At 39.7% G+C, this 20674-nt stretch overlaps 1 protein-coding gene across 1 annotated transcript; it reads left to right on the forward strand.

Annotated features, from left to right (window-relative positions):
* Positions 1-10754: 10754 nt before the first annotated feature.
* wt1b (WT1 transcription factor b) lies at positions 10755-19930 on the forward strand (the record flags this gene model as incomplete). Its single annotated transcript, XM_080026415.1, has 9 exons — positions 10755-11178; positions 14382-14504; positions 15615-15714; positions 17385-17465; positions 17877-17982; positions 18088-18235; positions 18569-18658; positions 19239-19331; positions 19809-19930. 9 exons carry the CDS (start codon positions 10755-10757, stop codon positions 19928-19930), a joined length of 1287 nt encoding a protein of 428 aa, XP_079882541.1.
* Positions 19931-20674: the final 744 nt, after the last annotated feature.

Genomic DNA, 20674 nt, shown 5'->3' on the forward strand with positions numbered 1-20674 from the left:
CTATCTCTCTCTCTCACAAACACACACACGCACGCACGCACACACACACACACACACACACACACACACACGCACGCACGCACGCACACACACACACACACACACACACCTGACTCTTGACTCTGACAATCTTTTGAATATTTCAAAACAGTCTGTGATTCATAAAAAAGGGTGTGTGTGTGTGTGTACTGTGTAGGCATGGCTATTTGATTTCTTATTTTTTTAACCCCACCTCTATAATTGCTAGACCATATTCTTAGCTCCAAAAAAATATGTAAGAAGAGTCGACAAATAGATATAACATGTTCCATGTTTGTTTGATTGATAATACCTTAGCAGAAGCTCTTCCTAAACGGCTGGCAAATTGCCTGCTCAGCTTCCTCAAAGATAAATGACTGCAGTGTTAAAGAGTTGAGATGAGCCCAGGTCTCAGCCAAGTGGTGAGTCTCCATGTAAGCCAGTCTCATGGTCATCATCCAACATGGCTGCCTACCTTCCACTCACTAATTGTCTGGTTCCCACAGTTCTGCCTGCCTTCACAATCTCTGAAAAATCCCCTTGCTCAGGCTCATCTATCAGCCAGTGACCTTGTCAGGGTGCATCGCATGAGTAACTTCCCTGCTTCCCTAGGTGGAGCGAATTGCTTGTTAATTACTTATATAAGCTGACCAATCCTCCCCACACACTTACGCAATAAACAAATAAACAAATAGAGCCGAGGTATTAAACAGAGGGTATTTCTCAACGCTGCAATACAACATCTCCTGGGACCCTTCCGATGGACTTTTATTGTCCACAACTATATAAAGCTTCTACACTCCTAATTGTTTTCAAATGTTAAGATGCATGCCTATCATACAACAGGTGAGATAGTAAAATCAACTTCTGTTCATTACATTATACTACATTATCTCATATGCTATATGCTTGGATTTGGGCCAGTGAGCCGATAGACACTTATTGATACTTGCTAATTCATTCTGGGAACAGTACTTACTTGTGAAAGTGTTGTTGTCACATTATGTTAAGACCTAATTGCCCACTCCTATTGCCCTCCCCCTCCCCTATTTTTCTCGATATGTTCCACTACTAAAAGTATAACCTGGAGCTGAAATTATTAGTTAGTTAATCGAAAGGTCAAGGGACAAGGAAGTGCATCTATTATGATAATCAATAGATATTTGAAAAAATTTAAATTGAAAAACATTCTTTCCTAATTTTTTTAGACCAATTGATTTATATATAAATCAAGGAAATTGTAGCAGATTAATTGATAATACAAAACCCCTACCTTTTGAACTTTTGTAACAGGCTGCATGCTTCAAAATAAACTAGCATATTAGACACCCAGATATTTTTTGAGAGCAAAATGGAGGGGGCATATTGCGCTTATATTGTCAGGCTGGCATGAAACACAACTCCAAATGCATGGCAATGTTGCTCTGTGTCCGGACGTGAAAGTCCGCAATTGTTTGCTAACAGGTAAGCCATAACAACTTAATTTCCAAGTAATGTCTTTTGTCCGTGTATCTCTTTGTGTTTTGATGTTTTTTCTGCCCCCTGCTGGCCACAAGTTAATTCACGCAGCTTTAACCGGCCCTATCCCTCTGCTAAATGCACATAACTTGTTTTACTGAATGCCTATGGTCTACTGTGATAGCCGTTTTGCCTCTGCGATCACTTATCTCCTCATACCATAGTATTGGACACCTATTAGATTACTGACGTGGCTGTACTGTACAAAAGGAAGGTTGGTACGTGAAATACCACTGTTATCTTGCCATATCACTGAATGACCGGCTTCATATCACACCAAAGGGCCTAGCAATCAATCAGAGCGGGTTTTCATTCGCGTTGTTGAGCTATCTGAGGTCGTTAATCCCCCCCACCCCCCACCCTCAACCCCCCATTTGGAATGTGTGTGCTCTGTTTCAACCTAATGGCAGCAGCAATGAGAAAAAAAAGAGCAGCTATATTCTTCCAGGAATTCTGACGTTCCTGCCTGGATAGATGGAGTCACTGGGGCTCCACTAATGATGGAGTGGTCTCTTGTCATCAAGCTGTGTTTATATTACACACACTCACGGGCCAGGTCGGAGGAGCAATAAGGGTTCAAAAGGCACAGTCAAACTAAGGATCAAATGTGTTTCAATCGGGTATACATTGCACAATATTTGGCTTGAAGTTATACATGCCGGATTTTAAGAAATACTTATCAGAGAGGCACATTGAACTGTGTGACCCTCTGCTTTGAGATATCATTTAGGCTGTTTCATTAGTGCTGATGAATACTATGCTGAAGACAGAGAACAGACAGCCATTAATACTCAATAATGAGTATAATTGCTCAGACACAAGACATGTGTTTTTCCCCCCTAAAATGGCTACAAAGTACTAGATATTCAACAAAATGATAATTTTCTTCCATAACTATAGCAGTAAAACTATGTTATAAATCAGGCTAATTATTTTCTGCCTAATGTAGTTTCTTCCTGGGATTGAGAAAGTTGCAGTGAAGCAGAATTTCCCTAAAGTCACGTGTCAGAGGTCACATTCTGTGTCGATTGTGGTAAATGTCATATTTTCCTATCACTGTGCACATAACTCATACCGTAAACCTTTGTATATCCATTTCTAGAATGAGGCTTAAGGGTATGACAACAGACAGTAACCGCTAGCTGGAGATACGTGAAATGTTTTCTGATGACTGCTTACGCCCCGGCCACAGCTGCTAGGGTGTGACAGCATGGAAGAGGCTGTGGTTTACTGTAAAGAACTGATAAAGGCTAGCCTTGACGGTGACACACAGGCACCTGCTGGGATGAGGCATGCTGTAGGTTGCTCAGGAAAAATCCATAAGACACTTGGGAGATCACTGACACACCCATGTGTTTCTTAAATAAATGAATTTAAAAAGCTTGTGTTGGAATACAAATATACGGTACTCAAACATTATAACCAGTGTCAATGTTAAACATCCTATACTAGGAAGTTTTAAATGTTCATGAAACAGTCTAATTTTTCCTCTGATTATCATACATTACCTGTAACAGCAAACAAGACCATCAGCGAAAAAAACAATATTTACGATTTCCCGGGGACTTAGACAAAACTATTTACAGCAGGCAGGAAGACAGACATCCTGTGTTTCCCCAAATGGTACTATATCAAAGTTTACATTGCTTATTACCATTAATAAGCAATGTAAACTTATATATATATATGTGACAATATGTAAGTAATTACCATTACTTACATATTGTCACATGTGAAAAATTAAAATTCCTCGTAGCTTCTAAGTTCAAATTTATTTCTTATTTTAAACAAACGCCAACACAGCATCGATCGTTAATGAATATTATATAATGAGTGCATTAAGAATACAGAAGACTTATAATACTTGCATACTTTTTTTAAATTATTTTTGCTGGTACTTTAATAGGGTGGTATTGCTGCTTTAACTGAATACTTTTTCCACTACGGCTTATTTATCTGTGCCAGCGAGCTCCATGATTGTCCAGAAACACATAATTGAGCCACACTGTTCCAAAAAAACACTAGACACTGGTCTGAGTCAGTCCCACGTTGCATAAATACTCCCAAATGTGTATTAATAGACAGCTAAAAAATAGTCCCATACAAATGCACTGTTTGAATAACGTTTGCTAAACTGTTATGGCATATTATTTAGCTTAAAGAAAAACTAATTTAAATGTTGATGTTCTAAAAGTTTAAATTTTCCCAAATATTGGCTCGGGTTGGTTTAGTCTTTTTCATATTATTTGTTGACACAATCAAAGATTTAGAATATCGCCAGCATTTTCCTCGTCATTCAGTTCACAGTTAGTTTTGACCCGAGTGCTCATATTCAGTTTAAAGTGTTTCTTCTTGCATTTGATCCAGGAACATCCAGGCTCTTAATGTGTACGAGTATGGGAGAGGGGTGGAATCTTAGGTCTGGGTATAGAGGGGAAAGGTGATCATCAACAATGAGAAGAGAACGGGCGTGTGAAGGATCACAGGACCGGTTGTTGTGTCTGACACATGAACCATGGAAATGCCCGCTCTCCCACAGTTCTTTCTTCTGTCCTTTCTTATCTCCAGGCTGATATGCAACACTTTGAAGAGCGCCCAGAGACGATAGGAGAGAAAATTAAAAACTGACGATTGTTGTTTTGAAAGATGGGTTCATAGGGAAGAGGCACAATCTACTTGCTGTTTAAAGGAAAAGTTTGACATTGTCCTCATGACATGAGAAATTACTTTATGGTTTAATATTAGAGTATATGAATGTAAACCCTTAAAGGTGGAGTCAGCAATTCTGGAGAGTGTTTGTTTTCAAAAATCTTTGATCAGTGTTTGATCAATATCTCCTCCCGATCTGCTACTTGTCGTTACTGTCTGCGCTGAAAAAAAAACTGTTTTAATACTCAGCCCAGGCTCTGTAAACGGGCATGTTGCTAGCTACAGTGGCCCCCCTTTGTTTACATACCAGTTTTTAGAGCCAAGGCTGAGTATTTACACTGGATTTCTTTTAGTGCTTCCCAGTTCCGTCAGGTAGTGGATTGTGAGGAGATATTCACTGATTTTGACAAAAAGTGATTTTGACAACAAGTGGTCTACAGAATGGCCGACTCAACCTTTAAATGTATAAAGCAATGAGTGATAAAGACAAAGTGTATTCACATTTTGTTATCTCAACGAGAGGCCTGGCTGTCACAAACTCCCAACAGTGCTCTGAGTTAGTAGCGAGGGAATACAAAAGGAATATTGTTCTGCCCTTGTTTTGATTTAAATAGTAACAATTTCTTAGAGGCCACAGGAAGATAGGGGGGAAATGAAGAAACATTACAAAACACTGATGTTGGGTTTGTTATCAGTTTGTTTCCATGCACACACAGAGAAGTGAATTTTTTTATCCCACCGTCAGCACAATAAAAATCACACCTGTTGCTATTTGGCAGCCATCTCCTGCAGGCCAGTTTTTGATGATAATATCGCCACCATTTTAACACTTAGGGGAGAGTGGCCTAAGTTGTGCAACTTTTCACACAGTAAAGTCTCCAACTCAAACATGTACATATATTTCAAGGTGTTGTGCATCCCTGGCAATACAAACTTCGGATCTGGAATAAACTGTTGAAGAAATATAGATTTCTGAAAAAAAGTTGTCTTGTTGCACTACTTGCCCCCGGTGTGGTGTAAGTTGTGCGGTTGGAGAGAATACCATGGGGTAAATTTTGCCATTGCTATATATCTCATAAACTGTAATGCAAGACAAATCCATTAGACAATCACTTATTTAAGGTGTATTTAAAGTAAATATTTTACAAAGATTAAAGGTCAATTTTCTTAAACAAGGCCTAGCAGATCTAATGGTTTTACCTGCAAAGCTCACAATGACAAAGTCACCATCATCATCTTTCTGGCCATCTGAACTCTCATCAGTGGTGTCGTTAAGTGGAATTGAGATGTCACTCTCTTCTGAGCTACTGTAGACAATCACTTTCTTTTGGTGACCAGCGTATACAGCCATGCCACTGGCACAACTCTCAGAAATGTACTTTACACTAGTTGCTCCGTGCTTGTGGAACCAACTGCCACCTGACAAATGTGATTCCCCCTACATTTCTGCCTTTAAATCAAGTCTCAAAACCCATATGTACACCCTAGTGTTTCCTCCCCATTAACTATCTTACCTCTGCACTATTATCTGTGTTTATGTGGATGTATGGGCTTTACGTCTTTTATTTTGGTTATTGTTATTTTACCTTCATTGTTTACCTACTGAATGCACTATGTACAGCACTTTGGACAGTGCAAACTGTCATAAATGTGCTTTTATAAATACATTTTACTTACTTACTTACTTATAACTCACCTAGGCCCTTTGGCACAAATCACCCCAATCCCAGAAATTTGGATAATAAGCATGATGCAGCAATTTAGGGCTGACATTGTGCTAAATGTAGCACACCAAAGCACTAAAACATGTGTCAAATGTTTTCAAACTTGTCTATAATTGTTCAGACACAATAATCAAAAAACCATGATCATGGAAATTTTACTTTGAAAGGCAAAACACAGTTTTTTGAGCTTAAATGTGCTTCTATCTTATTCCTTGTGTCTCCCTTCTTTGCAAGATGAGTCAAATGGATGGCTCTTCTTAAATATGTGGTCATATTTCCAATTTCTTCCATGGTTTTCTAGAAACAAGGGGTGGCACAACTTCCAAAATGCACAACTTAGGCCACTCTCCCCTATATGGATACAAAACATTTAAATAAATTGTCATTAGGGCTCTTGATCCAAAAAGGATGCTTTTTAAGGTGAAGACAGCGATTCTTGAGAACGCTTGTGTCAAAATCTGTTTTTGTCAAAATCAGCGAATATCTCATCACGTTCCACAACCTGTCCATACTGTGTGCTGAAAAAAAATCCAATGTTAATGCACAGCCTAGGCTCTGTAAGCTTGTACGTAAACAAAGGGTATGTAAACAAAGGGGGAAAGCTGAAGCTAGCAACATACCCCTTATTAGAGCCCTAGGCTGTGTATTAACACCAGATTTTCTTCAGCACACACAGAGTGTGACAGGTAGCGCATCGTGGAGAGATATTAACTGATTTTGACAAAAAAGCAAGCATTCTCAAGAATCATTGATTCCACTTTTAATAGGCTGTCTATCTTCAAATGCAGTAGCCTGAATACAGATGTTTACTAAAATGGTATAAAAAAAGGTTAATTTATTTTTCATATGTCCTGCCAGGTCACATATTTGTGTAGTTTATCAGTCTCTCTGAAACCAAAGCCCTTCTCCTATTCCCTCTTACTCATCCGCTGCTGAAGAAAGTTTGAGTCTTGTGTATTTCTTGTTCAGGGTCACAGGCAGTATTGACCATTTCCCCTATACCCTGCACGGTGATGTTGTTTTAAACCCTGAGTTAGCCAGAGATTGATCTGAGGAATGGGTGTATTTGGGGACTGCCATCCGTCATAGGGGCTGAAAGGGTTGTTTTCTCCCGGGGCCCGTCACCTTTGATGAATCCCTGCTAAAGGCTCCTCCGCTTGGGGAAGGGACGGCCAGCATTTGCCTTGGCTCAGACATGCTGCTCTTTCTTTCACTCTCTCTGATTTTTTGGCGAGATACTTTAAATTGTGCCACAACCTTTTGTACACGCTGTACATCAATTACGTTTGTGTTTTGTTTGTAGTAGGCGGACCACGGAAGGTTTTTCTCAAATAGCTTTAGGGAGAAATTTATTTCATTTGGTACTATTTTGAAGTGGGCCGCGTAGACACCCCCCTGAATGTGTGGGTGTTCCTCAGGGGTTTGGGGTCTGCCTTTGCACTCGTTTATCTCCGGGAATAGAGTAAGTCAGAGAGCACTTTATCTTCTCCATGACCACAAGCCACCCAGATGAATCCGTGTTTAGCCTTCAGGGACATTTGTAAGGTTACGACCGCAGCAAGGGATGTCAGCAGATATGCTCGGACTGTAAGATGGTCATATATTACCTTGTCTTGCAAATAAACTGGAAAAATAGATTTGTTATTGTGGTCCTAGACGGGGTAAAACAAATACACAATTGAATACGGTCAGTATTTAAATAGGTGTTGAAACCAAATACTTAGCCTATATCGATAACAATGTTGCTAGCTACGCTGGGTAAGTTAGAACCACTTTGTTTGCATAGGCTTCTCGTTTACAGGGCCTAGCCTGTGTTTTAAATGCATTCATTTTTTTTCAACATGTACCCAGTGCAGACAGGTATATTGTGAAGAAATATTTACAGATTTTGACAAAAAAAAATTCATTATAAGCCATATCCAGAATCACATAATACCACCTTCATAGAGTCATCAGAACTGGAGTCAACAGGCCGTTAGAAAGACACTTCTGTGACATTGTGCAATATTCAGTGACGCCACCTCAGCAGTTTGCCAGCTGATTTCATCACTCTTACAATGACTGTAGACTTCTCTCTCCTTTTTGTATCCTTTTTTTACATGTCTTTGCCCATTCAAACTTTCCCTCTCACCACCCCACCACCCACCACTTCTCTTTAAGTTGAGTCAGGAGTCACTGCTGTTCACTGGAATCCTAGACTAATAATCCAGATGTTGATGAGCGGGAAAGTGCTAATACTCTTCACCTCGCAGCAACAACCCCCCCCCCCCCCCCAGTCCGTTATCTCAAACCTGCAGTGGACCTTTAATGACATATTAGGAATGAGTGTGAGATATCATTAAATTAACGGAATCACTTTGGAAAATGAATTCCCTGTTGGACCATTTATCATCAACCACCGTGTTGTGGTCTGAATTGTAAAAGGTGTCCAATGGGCCATTAGCTAAGCAATTAATTTCAATTGACAGACAGTCTGAGACTTACTTTTGGTTTTGCACAGAGTGAAAATGAAACATAATGCCCACATAGACTTGAAAGTAAAGGGGAGACTTCATTGAGTAATGTGGGAAATGTATTTTCTTCAAAGTTTTTTTTGTGCTATTTTCATCAGGTAAACATAAACAATACTCCATGAACATACATACTGGTAATCACTTTTTAAATCTTAATATATTGGCTTTTACAGTTATACCAATAGTGCAATCAACGTTTTTCTTATAAACTTTGCGATACATTGAATGCAGTACAGTATGTTTTTGAATAGCCACCGAACACACATTGCCACTGTTCACGCCTTTAAGGGAAGGAGGAACCCGCCTGCTGATCTGACAAATATAAAAATGTTAAAAGATCCACAGCAGCTGTCTTGAATTCATTGGCATATTCCAACTTACTGCATTCCTGTGTATAGTTCCACATTGAGTTAAGCTTGAGTTAAGGTCAAAACCTCTATCTTTTTTAAGCGCTCACACACACACACACACACACACACACACACACTCAGACACACACACACACACACACACACACACACACACACACACACACACACACACACACACACACACACACACACACACACACACACACACACACACACACACACGCACACACAGACAAAAACTCCCCCTGCCCTCGACTAATAAATAATTATCCTTTTGTGTTATGTGGCTTTGCTCCAAGGCCATGCAGTTTATGCGAATTGCTTTTAGTCCAGTTTCCAAAGTGGGAATAATTCAGAGCTCAATTTTTACATGTTTAAAGGTGCACTATGTAACTTTTGGTGTGTCAGGGAAGTGAACATTTTCTTAGATATATTTTCAGAACTGAACAAGCAAATTTTCCTCACTAGAAAACGTAATCCCTAGAACACTGTTTGAAGATAGAAAGCTACCTGAAATGTTGTTGTTTCACTGTTGTTATTTACAGCAGCAGGGCCCACAGTTTGGTTTACCAAAGTACAGATTATAGTCTTACGTTTTGTTCCACTTTCCTCAAAATAATTTTTGTTTTGTTTAATGATAATATAATTTTTCAATACTAAAAATGACATTATGTTTAACTAACTGCAGCCTCTGTAAATAGAAGCATATTCCCCAAAACGGTATAGTGCATTTTTTAAACATGTCATCGATGTAATAAGAAAATGCCTCTGATGTATTGAATACAATAAAGGCACTACCATCTTTGGCTTTCTAAACATAAACACAATGAAAACATTGGTAAAAAGGAAAATATATAACCTTTTCCCAAACTGAGGTTCTGCTTTCTTCTGACTTATATGCCTTTTGCTTTTACCGTTTCTTCATTTACAAAGTTGCATCATCAAACTGGTAACTTGTTTTGAAAGTGTTTCAGAAAAGACTTGAGTCAGTAGAGTCAGAAATGACGGTGAATGTGTGAGGGCATGGCTCAGGGCAATAGTTCACAGAGAACAAACATTTTTGTTTTGCTGTTTTGGAATTTACATATTTAAAAAAAAAAGTCTACTATTTTGAAGTAAAACGATTTTTTACTCATTTAGAAATCAGATATTCAGGATTCTTTGACACACACATGCAGGAAATTGGATAATTTAAAATGTAGAATTTTCTGAGCCATTAAAACAATAATCTTTATGTGTGCACACCCAAAAAATCAGCATGGTGTGGACTAACCCTAACCCTAACCAGCAACCCTTCTCTTCCTCATGCTAATACTAGGCCTATACTCTTAATCTCTAGAAAAACTCAATAAAAACACTTTTAGCCCAATATAACTATCTCCGATAACACTCAATAGGAGCAACTCTTGAACTCCGACAAACAATGAAGAGCAACAGCCGCTCATGCCTATGGGACATTATAGTCAGAATATTCAGAAGTGCAGTCTGTGCTGGACGGGGCGAGGCAGAGGGAGTCATCTTCTTCTCAGCCCTCCTCGCTCCTCCCCCCTGCCCAGTGAGTTACGCACTACTTGAGCCTTCAAGTAGTGTTAAGGAAAGTCAGACATTGTAGAGACAGAGGGACAAGGCACTGTTTCCCTCACTTGACTCCCACTCCTGAAGCCCACCGCAGACACTCGGGGAGCTTGAGCACTTGAGCATCCAGATTTTAGCTCATCTTCGCTAATTCATTTATTTTCACTATCCAGTTCATCACTTGTGGTGGTAGAGATGTCTCCATAACATATCGTGACCACTAGTTCTTGTTGGTCTGCAGAGGACTTTCCTCCGTGCTTCCAGTTATCTTCAGTTAGTTTTTTGTTAAACTTTTTCCCTGTGTGACTTTTCAATCTACCAGCCGTGTGTCTCTTACTGGAATATCGTCACTCCCTTCTTTGGACCTTCTCAAACTGCCTTAACCAATGCTGACTGAGCCGTGTGTTGGGTCCATGTCCATGGGGTCAGATGTTCGAGATCTGAACCTCTTAAGTCCAGCGCCTCCGATACCTTCCTTACCAGGGGCTGGTGGTGGCTGTGGGATGTCTGTTGGCGGTGGCCAGTGGACCCAACTGTTGGACCTCCACCCTGGCTCTCCCTACGGCTCCCTGCCCTCCCACCACTCCCTCATCAAGCAGGAACCGAGTTGGGGCACCACCGACCCCATAGAGGACCCTCACTGTGGCCTGGGGGCCTTCACGGTGCACTTCACGGGCCAGTTTACAGGCTCAGGGCCCTGTCGAGTGGGGCCCTTTGGAGAGCCAACCGCCACTGGTCAACCAAGGATGTTTCCCAATGGAACCTACCTGCCCGCCTGCATGGACAGTCCCCCTGCACCCAGGAACCAGGGTAAGCATGCTCCATCACCAGTCCTATACCTCAACCCCCGCTGTGTTATGTAGGGGCCGTGACACATTAAGTAGAGCTTGTTTTACAGATCCCAGTAGATAGAATCCACGTTTAAATACTCTAAAACATCGGTGTTTAGTGTTTTGGTTGCCGTGATATGTCTGAGCGGATGTTATGTGCTGACTGCTGGGTCATTCTGTCCCATGTCAGGACTAGGCTTGGCAGCTTTCCGGTAATGCTCTGACACAGATTTATAACAAATTTCCTTTGCACTGGTGTCTACAAGACCTTATCAGAAGAAATAATTGTTTGATTATCAGTCCCTGGCGAAGTCAAAATAACTGTCATGGCACCAGTAAGCATTTCTCATTGTCTTGAATTTATAATTCAGAGCTGATGTTAAAGTAGATCGTTCATATGGTTTCACTATTTCAATTTCTATTTCTTTATTTCAGGGACAAGGCATATTAATGAACATTTAAATACACAAGAATGTAGCCAGAGGCTAATTTCCATCCTGAGTCCCTTGGCAGGTTGATGTAAAGCAACGTATACATTAATGCCACTACACAAATGAAAACAAAAACAGTAACAGCAACCGTAACAAATAATGACATAGATAGAAGACTTAAAAACAGACACCACATAAGCTGACCACAAATTGACAGAATCATAAAACATACATTGATAAACAAGTGCTCATTTGCTGAAGTGCAAGGAGTGTTAAAGTGTTGAAAAGAAAACAGTACGTATTTTTGTATTGTCAAAATGAAAACTGCAGGACCCCAGGAAGAATAGCTTCTTGCTTATGCTGGAGCTAATGGGGATCCATATAAAACTGCATACCTTAATTTTCTATTTGTCAAATGCAATACCAGTAGTTGTATTTTTTAGTTTGGTAATAGTTTAGTTGTTGGATATACGTTCAAATTATTTGATGATACACACTAAACATCCATGGGTCCAAAGTGACTCAATATAACACCAACACACTTTACCCAGCACTGATGGGCTAAGCGTTATTATTTTTTTTGGCTAAAACAAGGTTATATATTACATGTCACTTATTGTTACCAATTATGAATATAATTAGTTTTTTTTTTGATGAACAGTTTTAAAGTCAAACTTGATCTTGTCTTAAAATCAGCAGTAATTTAAAGAATATCTCGAACACTGTGTCAAACCAATCCATGTGTAGCGAACATACCAATCAAGCAAATAAAGAAAAATAACTGTATAAATCATCTGCCACAGAGAATGTTGCGAGTACTCATTCAAGAACCTTAATTCATCAAGTGAATTAAAATAAGACAAGAACAGGTGGCAAACAGAACGTTTAACTCGAAAGTTTCAAAAGGTAAAGCTGTATGATATGTAAGATTTTCAATTTAAAAAAGTTAATTTTTTCTTCTTTTCTCACTGTAATGTCCACAATAATCACTGCACTTACAGTAAATTTGACTGTGACTAGACACAACGTCTTCTCTAAATACTATTTTCAGTCCCTTTTGTCGTTAGCCCCCTACATTCACACCAGAATCACACAGGCACTCAGGGAGTGACATGATATCGGAAATGTATTGCTAGCGATAAAAATAAAAACAAAATCACGCTTTGGATAATTTTTTTAATATTTGGCAAATTTTGGCAGAGCAGTCAATAAAGAGACAAAAAATTCCTGTTATAAAGTTAAGTAGGACAGCTTAAAACACATTGGCTTGAGATCTTTTTTTTTCCAAGGGTATTCTCCAGAAGAATTTTTTCCAAAACAAAAAAACCAAAGACTATCACTGGAAGAAATACCCAAAGGATGAACTGTGAATCATGAGCTCGGGTTACTGCTCCGAAAACGATACCTCTGGGTGTTTTTGAAGTCCCTAAATCCTAATGTGGAATCACACTTCATCTGTGTTTCCTGCAAAGTGTGAACACAGATATGATGTCTCTGGCTTTACTGTAAACAATGCATAGCGTCATAACTCAGAGGTCAGAGGTTCCAAACCCGTACGTGTCTGCCGATGTGACTAGACGGTGTTGTGCGGGGAGTATTGTTCTTGTGTTTCAGTGGAAAGTACTTTTTCAATGAAGTGATAAAATACTCAGCGTCATGCTCCCTGGCTGCTGAGACTTAAGTAAGAGAGTCATGTGAATCATTTTTTTTCTCAGAAGCCTTTCAACATCCTTTTTTGGGGCCGCACTCTGGATAAATCAACCTCCCTAACGCTGTATGTGCATGCAAAATAAAACATTTCACTCAGCTTTCTCACACCCACGTAACGTTCTTTAAGCTTTAACAAAACGTATAGCACTCAAATAATTGCAATAAAATATGTAACATTACGTATTTCAAGACTTTCAACTTTAATTAAGTTAGCATACCCACAATTCATAACTTCTAAACTTTTTTTTTCTTTTCTTACTGAGCATATCCTCCAACAGCTCATTTCAGTCTGTCTGTGGTCAGTTTGCCAAATTTTCTTTTTCCACCTTCCATAAATATTGCAACCACAAGGCCAAAGAAATATGGAGGGGGGGGGGACAGAAAATGTTACAAAGAAAGAGGATTTAGTAGCTTGATTGAATGCTCTCTCTGTGGTGACTCAGCCAGGGACTAAGAGCTAGCCTACTCCCAGGGGGATTCCAATAACTTTGCAAGCTTCAGAATGCTACAGTCATTTGCGAGGTGGTAACCCGATTCGGAGAGATGCGTTTTTTTTTTCTCAATTATTTCTGTATTATTTCCTATATTAAACACTTAAACAAAGACATTTAAATGGATGCGGAAAAAAGAACACAAAACAAATTTATAGTATTAATATTGAAATAAATAATAAACTATAAATTGATTAAAATAAAATATATATATTTATTTTTAAATTATAGGATTTTTTTTTATAAATAGAAATATCAGCTTAGGTCATAAAGCATGTCTCCTCTGATACAGTGGAGTCAAGTTAAGTTCAGCAAGCTATAGGTCGTGATCAGAGGTCCATAGAAGGTTCCTATGTTCTCAGAAATGTGTCCAGCTTATTTCTTATGCTGTTCAAGACGTAACATTTAATTCAAAATTTGTTTAAAGCAAACTGAATGTTGGTAGTCCAGTTCAAGAGAATACATTTCTTTTAGATGCAATAATTTTTAATCTTTCCATTGCTTTTGTGTTTAATCATTAATTTTTTTTTGTGTTTTTTTTCCTCTCCCAGGTTATGGAGCAGTGGGTTTGGACAGCAACCCCAGCTACGGCCACACTCCATCTCACCACACCCCTCAGCTCCCCAGCCTGTCCTTCAAACATGAGGACACGCTGTCATCGCCAAACAACATAGGTGACTGCCTTTATCCTATACGCCTTTTCACTAAATTGACTCGCTTAGAGTAGGAGACTGTCATGTCACCGCAAGGTTATATTAGTAACCCGTCATTTACATATCACAACAGGATGGCTATTATATTTTCCTTCATCTCTCTCCTCCTATGTCTGCACACACATCCATACACACAGGCAGACATAAACGACACACTCTCCCCTCTTTTCGCTCTTTGAGCACACGTATGGTTAATGACTCTGGAAATGATAACTTGAGGAAACAGCTTTATGCGACTCTGCTGGAATGTCAAAATAACTGTCTAGGGACCAATATACTATATGAACCTGAAAGGGACCACTGTTTTTGATTGACCCGTTATTCTCTGTCTTTGAAAAGCAGAGCTGTGCGTCTACGTACAATAGTGGGCCTATGTCTAGAATTTGCATAAATGTATTTGAATGTTTTTTTTATACCCGTGGATTTGTGGGAAGGTTTGAAGGGCAATGAACTTTGATGGAAAAGCAACATTTCAATGTGACGTTGAAACCATTTGTCGTTGGTTCTGTTTGGGTAATTGGATGAAAATGTATCCAAAAAAAAATCCACTGCTTGTTGCTTCTCAAAACTTTTCTTTTATTGATAACATTAAAGGTGCACTATGCAGTTTCAGGAAAAGGGGATTTGTTGACATTTACAGAGCCTGTAGTACTTTTTACAAAACATATGTTCTCTACATGTAATTCTAAGTATTGAATAATCGTATCATCCTCAATTAAAATTAAGTTATTTCGAGGCACCTGGAACCAAACGTAAGACTAGAATATGTATTTAAACAAAACTGTGGTCCCTATCGTTGTAAACAAGAACAGTTCAACAGCAACTTGTCAGCTAGCTTTCTAAATTCAAACATTGTTCCAGGGATCCATTTTTCCTGTGATGGAAGTTTGTTTATTCAGTTGTGAGGATATAGGCCTACATAAAATAAAATGCACTTCTCTGACACACCAAAAGTAACACAGCACCTTTATATGAGTGTATTTATGTGTAATTAATCCATAATGCAAATAGTTGTTTGTTGCAGCCCTATTTTGAATTAGCTTTTGTATTTTTTTTTTAATATATATCCAGTTGACCAGCAGTATCCGGCTACTCCTCCTATGTTCGGTTGCCACAATCCTCCAGAATCCTGTCAGAGCAACCAGGCTCTGCTGTTGAGAAATTACAACAGGTACAATTATTTCTCCCTGCATGCGCTTCCCGTCGCTTTATTTGACCCCTGCCATGTTGTATCCCCCCCTCACTGTGCGATTCCGCTTTACTCCCTAATAGTTTTCAGACTCCTCACTCATCAATTAATGCCAGAATTCTTTCCATTAACACTACTAGGCTACATGTGGTTCGCTCACTTTTGCTGGTATATAGTTATTTCAGAAGTGTGAACCCTCTGTGATCCTGCGTTAAGCCCTGTGCCTGCCTCTGAAAGCGTCTGGGTTGTGAATCCTAATTTGTTCTGAGGTTAAGTGCTGCCCACTGGTGCTCAGCAGGCCAAAACAAACAGTGAGTGATCTACTGCTGATGTTCCAGAGTCCGCCCTCAGGAAAAATGAGGAGAAAAGTAAAAGAGACAAGTTCAGTGAGAGTGAAAGTTAAGTGTGTGTGGGGGAAGAAGAAGTTGGAAGGCTGGGAATCTGCTTTATTTGAACCCTCTGCATGTTTTTTCTCAACTTGTTTTTTTTTTCATTTTGATGCAAACCAAAATGGCAAAAAGGGTAAATTGGGATGAAATTCTTCGAATGCCGCCGTGCGATGTTGTTGGGAGAAAAAGAACATATGCAACCCAAATATTGGAACAGCAGTTGATAAGAGGAAGGAAGACTCTGCTGCCTGCCTATATGGCACGAACTGGAAACCCTCAAACCAAAACACATGGACATGCACGCGCACACGCATTCACATACACACACCCTGAATGTTTGTCAGATATCAGCAAGTCTTTCCACTGTTTGACATAGTTCAGAGCTGATTAGCGAGCCGTCACAATCCTTCCCTCAAGGACTTCTCAAGGAATGCCGTCCCAGAATTCCCCCGAAACCGTTTCCCGCCTTTTAATGATACCAAGGACAGGGTGATGTCATGCACTGGTCCGTGGTGTGCTAGGCACGGAGGCGCTCACCCCTCCAGAGTGCACAATCGCATCTCCAAGTGTGTGTGTGTTTCTGTCAAGTGTGTGTGTGTGTGTGTGTGTGTGTGTGTGTGTGTGTGTGTGTGTGTGTGTGTGTGTGTGTGTGTGTGTGTGTGTGTGTGTGTGTGTGTGTGTGTGTGTGTGTGTGTGTGTGTGTGTGTGTGTGTGTGTGTGTGTGTGTGTGTGTGTGTGTGTGTGTGTGTGTGTGTGTGTGTGTGTGTGTGTGTGTGTGTGTGTGTGTGTGTGTGTGTGTGTGTGTGTGTGTGTGTGTGTGTGTGTGTGCACTAGTGTGATCTGCCAAGGTAAAGAATGGCTCAGAGCCCATGTTTTTTAATGAAACCAGTGAGGAGTGTGGTGGGTGGACAGGATGTGTTAATAAGCGAGCGGTTTGGAGTTCCCCCTGAATGAAACATCTTCATCATCCAGAATAGATTTGACGGAATGAATGGATGCAGGGAAACATAAATATCAAAATAAATATTGTCTTAAATAATTTCAGGGTTTCCTTCCTTTATGAAGAAAGAAAGGAAAAAACAAAGACATAGAATATTTCCTTTTCATCTTTTATGATAGCAGGTGAATAATTAACCATAACCTTCTTATTTATTTATGAATGAACATGCAGTATGTCATAATTGTTTTAATAAAATGTGTTTTATTTTTTAATTTTTACCTCTAATGTAAAATGCTAATATCTGTGCTGTATTCTTCCTTCAGTGATAACCTGTACCAAATGGCATCTCAGCTGGACTGTGTAACGTGGAACCAGATGAACAGTCTGGCATCTTCCATGAAAGGGTGATAATGTCTATTTTATTATTGTTTTTAAATAACATGCTCCAATCTTTAGTCTTGACTCATGTTTGTGGCAGTGCAGAGCAGGACGGTTTGACCAGATGGCTGCTGGCCTGCTGCCCAGGGAGTGTCTGTGTGTGTCTGTCTGTGTGTGTGTGTGTGTGTGTGTGTGTGTGTGTGTGTGTGTGTGTGTGTGTGTGTGTGTGTGTGTGTGTCAATATATGTTATAAAGATTCAAATAGTTTTTTGCAAATTGATGTCACTTTGACTTTGTGATGGTTTTCCTATAACAACTTGGATTAGGACTAGATAAACACAATCTGGCATATACCTGCCTTTCTGCTTCGGCTAAGGCTATGTAGGTTTGCACAACATTTTCAGTATATTAATACATTTTTAATTTTTGCTCTGCAGCGGCCATGCAACCAGCTATGAAAGTGAACCACCTAACCCGCCTCCACCTATGCTCCTCAGTGCCCAGTACCACATACACACACATGGTGTCTTCAGGGGACTTCCGGTCAGTCAGACGTTACAGATTACACAGACATACAGTAAATGAATACACAAAGTGAACTTCTCTACTATAAAGCCCTGTCTCTTCTTCTTCTTCTTCTTCTTCCAGGATGTAAGGCGGGTAGCTGGTCTCGGTCCACCAGTTGTGAGGTCATCCGAGGCCAACGAAAAGCGTCCGTTTGTATGTGCTTACCCTGGCTGCAGCAAGAGATACTTCAAACTGTCACATCTGCAGATGCACGGCCGCAAACACACGGGTGAGATGATGATGATGATGATGATGATGCTTTTTTTATAAATCACAATGACAAATGCATTGTATCGTTGTATTCTAAGGTAGAAATGGTGTTTAAATGCCCATTGTTGAATGTGTGTGGCCGTGTGAGTGAAAGGTAAAATAAATCCAGTCACATAATTGCTGATGAAAGTTTAAATGGGATTGAATGTGGCGCATTCAATGTGTGGTGGCGCAGATGTGAAACTTGGCATGGAGAAATGCTGGTGGTACGAAAGGCAATGGGAGTCATACAATCCTGTAATTTGGATGACGATGATGCTGATAATAATGATGGTGGTGACTTATTTTGCAGGAGAGAAGCCTTACCAGTGCGATTTCACAGACTGTGGCCGCAGATTCTCTCGCTCAGACCAGTTAAAGAGGCACCAGCGCAGACACACAGGTACACAATGACAAGCTTCTATATGAGTTCCTTTCAGGCCCATATATGTAGCTACCACCTTTTTTTTCTGGGAAATTTCGAAGTTTTGAAGAACCTGGTGGGGAGTTTTTAGTCCACAAAATGAAAATGACTTAAAAACCCAAGATGGGTATTGGCAGATGTAATAGTCGTTAGAATTAGTATACTGTATCATGATTTGACTAACTCTTAGGTCAGTAAGTACAGTCAGAACTCAAGTACACTGCAGCTCCTATTTGCTCAAACATGTTTAATTACTTTATTTGAATAGTTAAAGATATTGACTTTTCCTCCATGTGTTTCCGCCCCATCAAAAAGGCCAATTCATATCTATGTGTGAATTCAAAATGATTAAAATTTAAGAAGTGCATTTTATGTCATTAGTTCCCACGCACAGAAATGTTTTGAAACTTTAAAAAATCTCCCTGAACAGTTTGAGTCTACAGGGCTTTCTATCTCCACAGCAGCGATTGCACCATCTAATCTTGTATTCAAACGTTTGATCCTCACCACTGCCAACTTCCCATTTCTTTCTCCTCCTCCACAACCGCTCTGCATATAGGGGTGAAGCCCTTTCAGTGCGAGACGTGTCAGAGAAAGTTTTCACGGTCAGACCATCTTAAGACGCACACTCGGACTCATACAGGTAAAACAAGTGCGTATACCTTTATTTTTTCTACCTCTCCATTCTTCTCTCAGTGAGATATTGTTTTGGTTATTGAGATGGTCCTCCTGGCTTTTAAAGGTGCAGTGTGTAATATTTGATTTTTTTTTGTGACATCTACTGGTTAAAGTTCTAGAAAACAACACTTCCTAGGTAACCCCTCCCTTTCGAATAAATACAGAAGTTACAGTGGCCTTAGTTTAGCAACAAATAAGTCCATTCTAAAATAAAAGGCTCATTCTAAGGAAATAAAAGAAATAGCAAATTTTTATTTTGAAGCAATTATACACTAATTAAAACATACCTATATTCCATTTCTACCAAGTCTGTTCTGAAAAAAATGCCAATACATTCTACACAATGCACCTTTAACTCATGTACGGCAAAACATGAGCTTGCTTATCCAAGAGTTGAATTCACGTTATAAAGCAAACGATTCTCTTTTCTTTGTCACCTGCTTTTTATTAGGTGAGAAGCCCTTTACCTGCCGCTGGTCCAACTGTCAGAAGAAGTTTGCCCGCTCTGACGAGTTGATGCGTCACCACAGCATGCACCAGAGAAACCTGAGCAAGCTGCAGCCTGCCATCTAAGAAGAAGGTGACAATGTGCTGTGCCAGCTAGAGTTGAAAAAAATAAAAAGATGCTGGATCCTGGTCAGCGGTCATGGTGCCTTGCCAAGACTAGCTGAAATGGTGAGCACAGCTGATGCCTCCTACCTGGGCACAGGGGGTGTCGAAAGTCTCCGATGAATCCTCGAGATCTTTGAAGAAGCACTTCAACTAGCTACACCTTCTGGTTATCTGACTTTACAACTCAGACTGAGAGAGGGTACAAAACCACAGTACTTCTGAGCCAAGAAGATTTTTTTTAAATTTTTTTATGAGAGATGAGGAAAATGTTGCCACACTATTGAGGATTTATAAATAATACACTTGCACTGACTTCTTTCTTTTCTTATTAAAATGGTGTCACCTTGAGAAAAATGTGCTGGACAATGTAAACTGGATTTAGGACAATTTTACATCTTTTTTTGTCCATTATGTTGAACACAAAGAATGTTTTGCTTTTGGGGAATGTGAACATCTTTATATTCTTACAGTATACATGGTATTCACCAAATTGCTTTGTATATACTGTATGTGGTGTTTTTGCTTACCTTTATAAACATTCCTTTTTTCTATGTTGTTGTAAGTATAAATGTGGATCCACATCATTGTCAAGGAAGTGTGTGTGTGTGTGTGTGTGTGTGTGTGTGTGTGTGTGTGTGTGTGTGTGTGTGTGTGTGTGTGTGTGTGTGTGTGTGTGTGTGTGTGTGTGTGTGTGTGTGTGTGTGT

Source organism: Ammodytes marinus, assembly GCF_949987685.1.
Source record: "Ammodytes marinus genome assembly, chromosome: 1".
NCBI classification, from domain to species: Eukaryota; Metazoa; Chordata; class Actinopteri; order Uranoscopiformes; family Ammodytidae; genus Ammodytes; species Ammodytes marinus.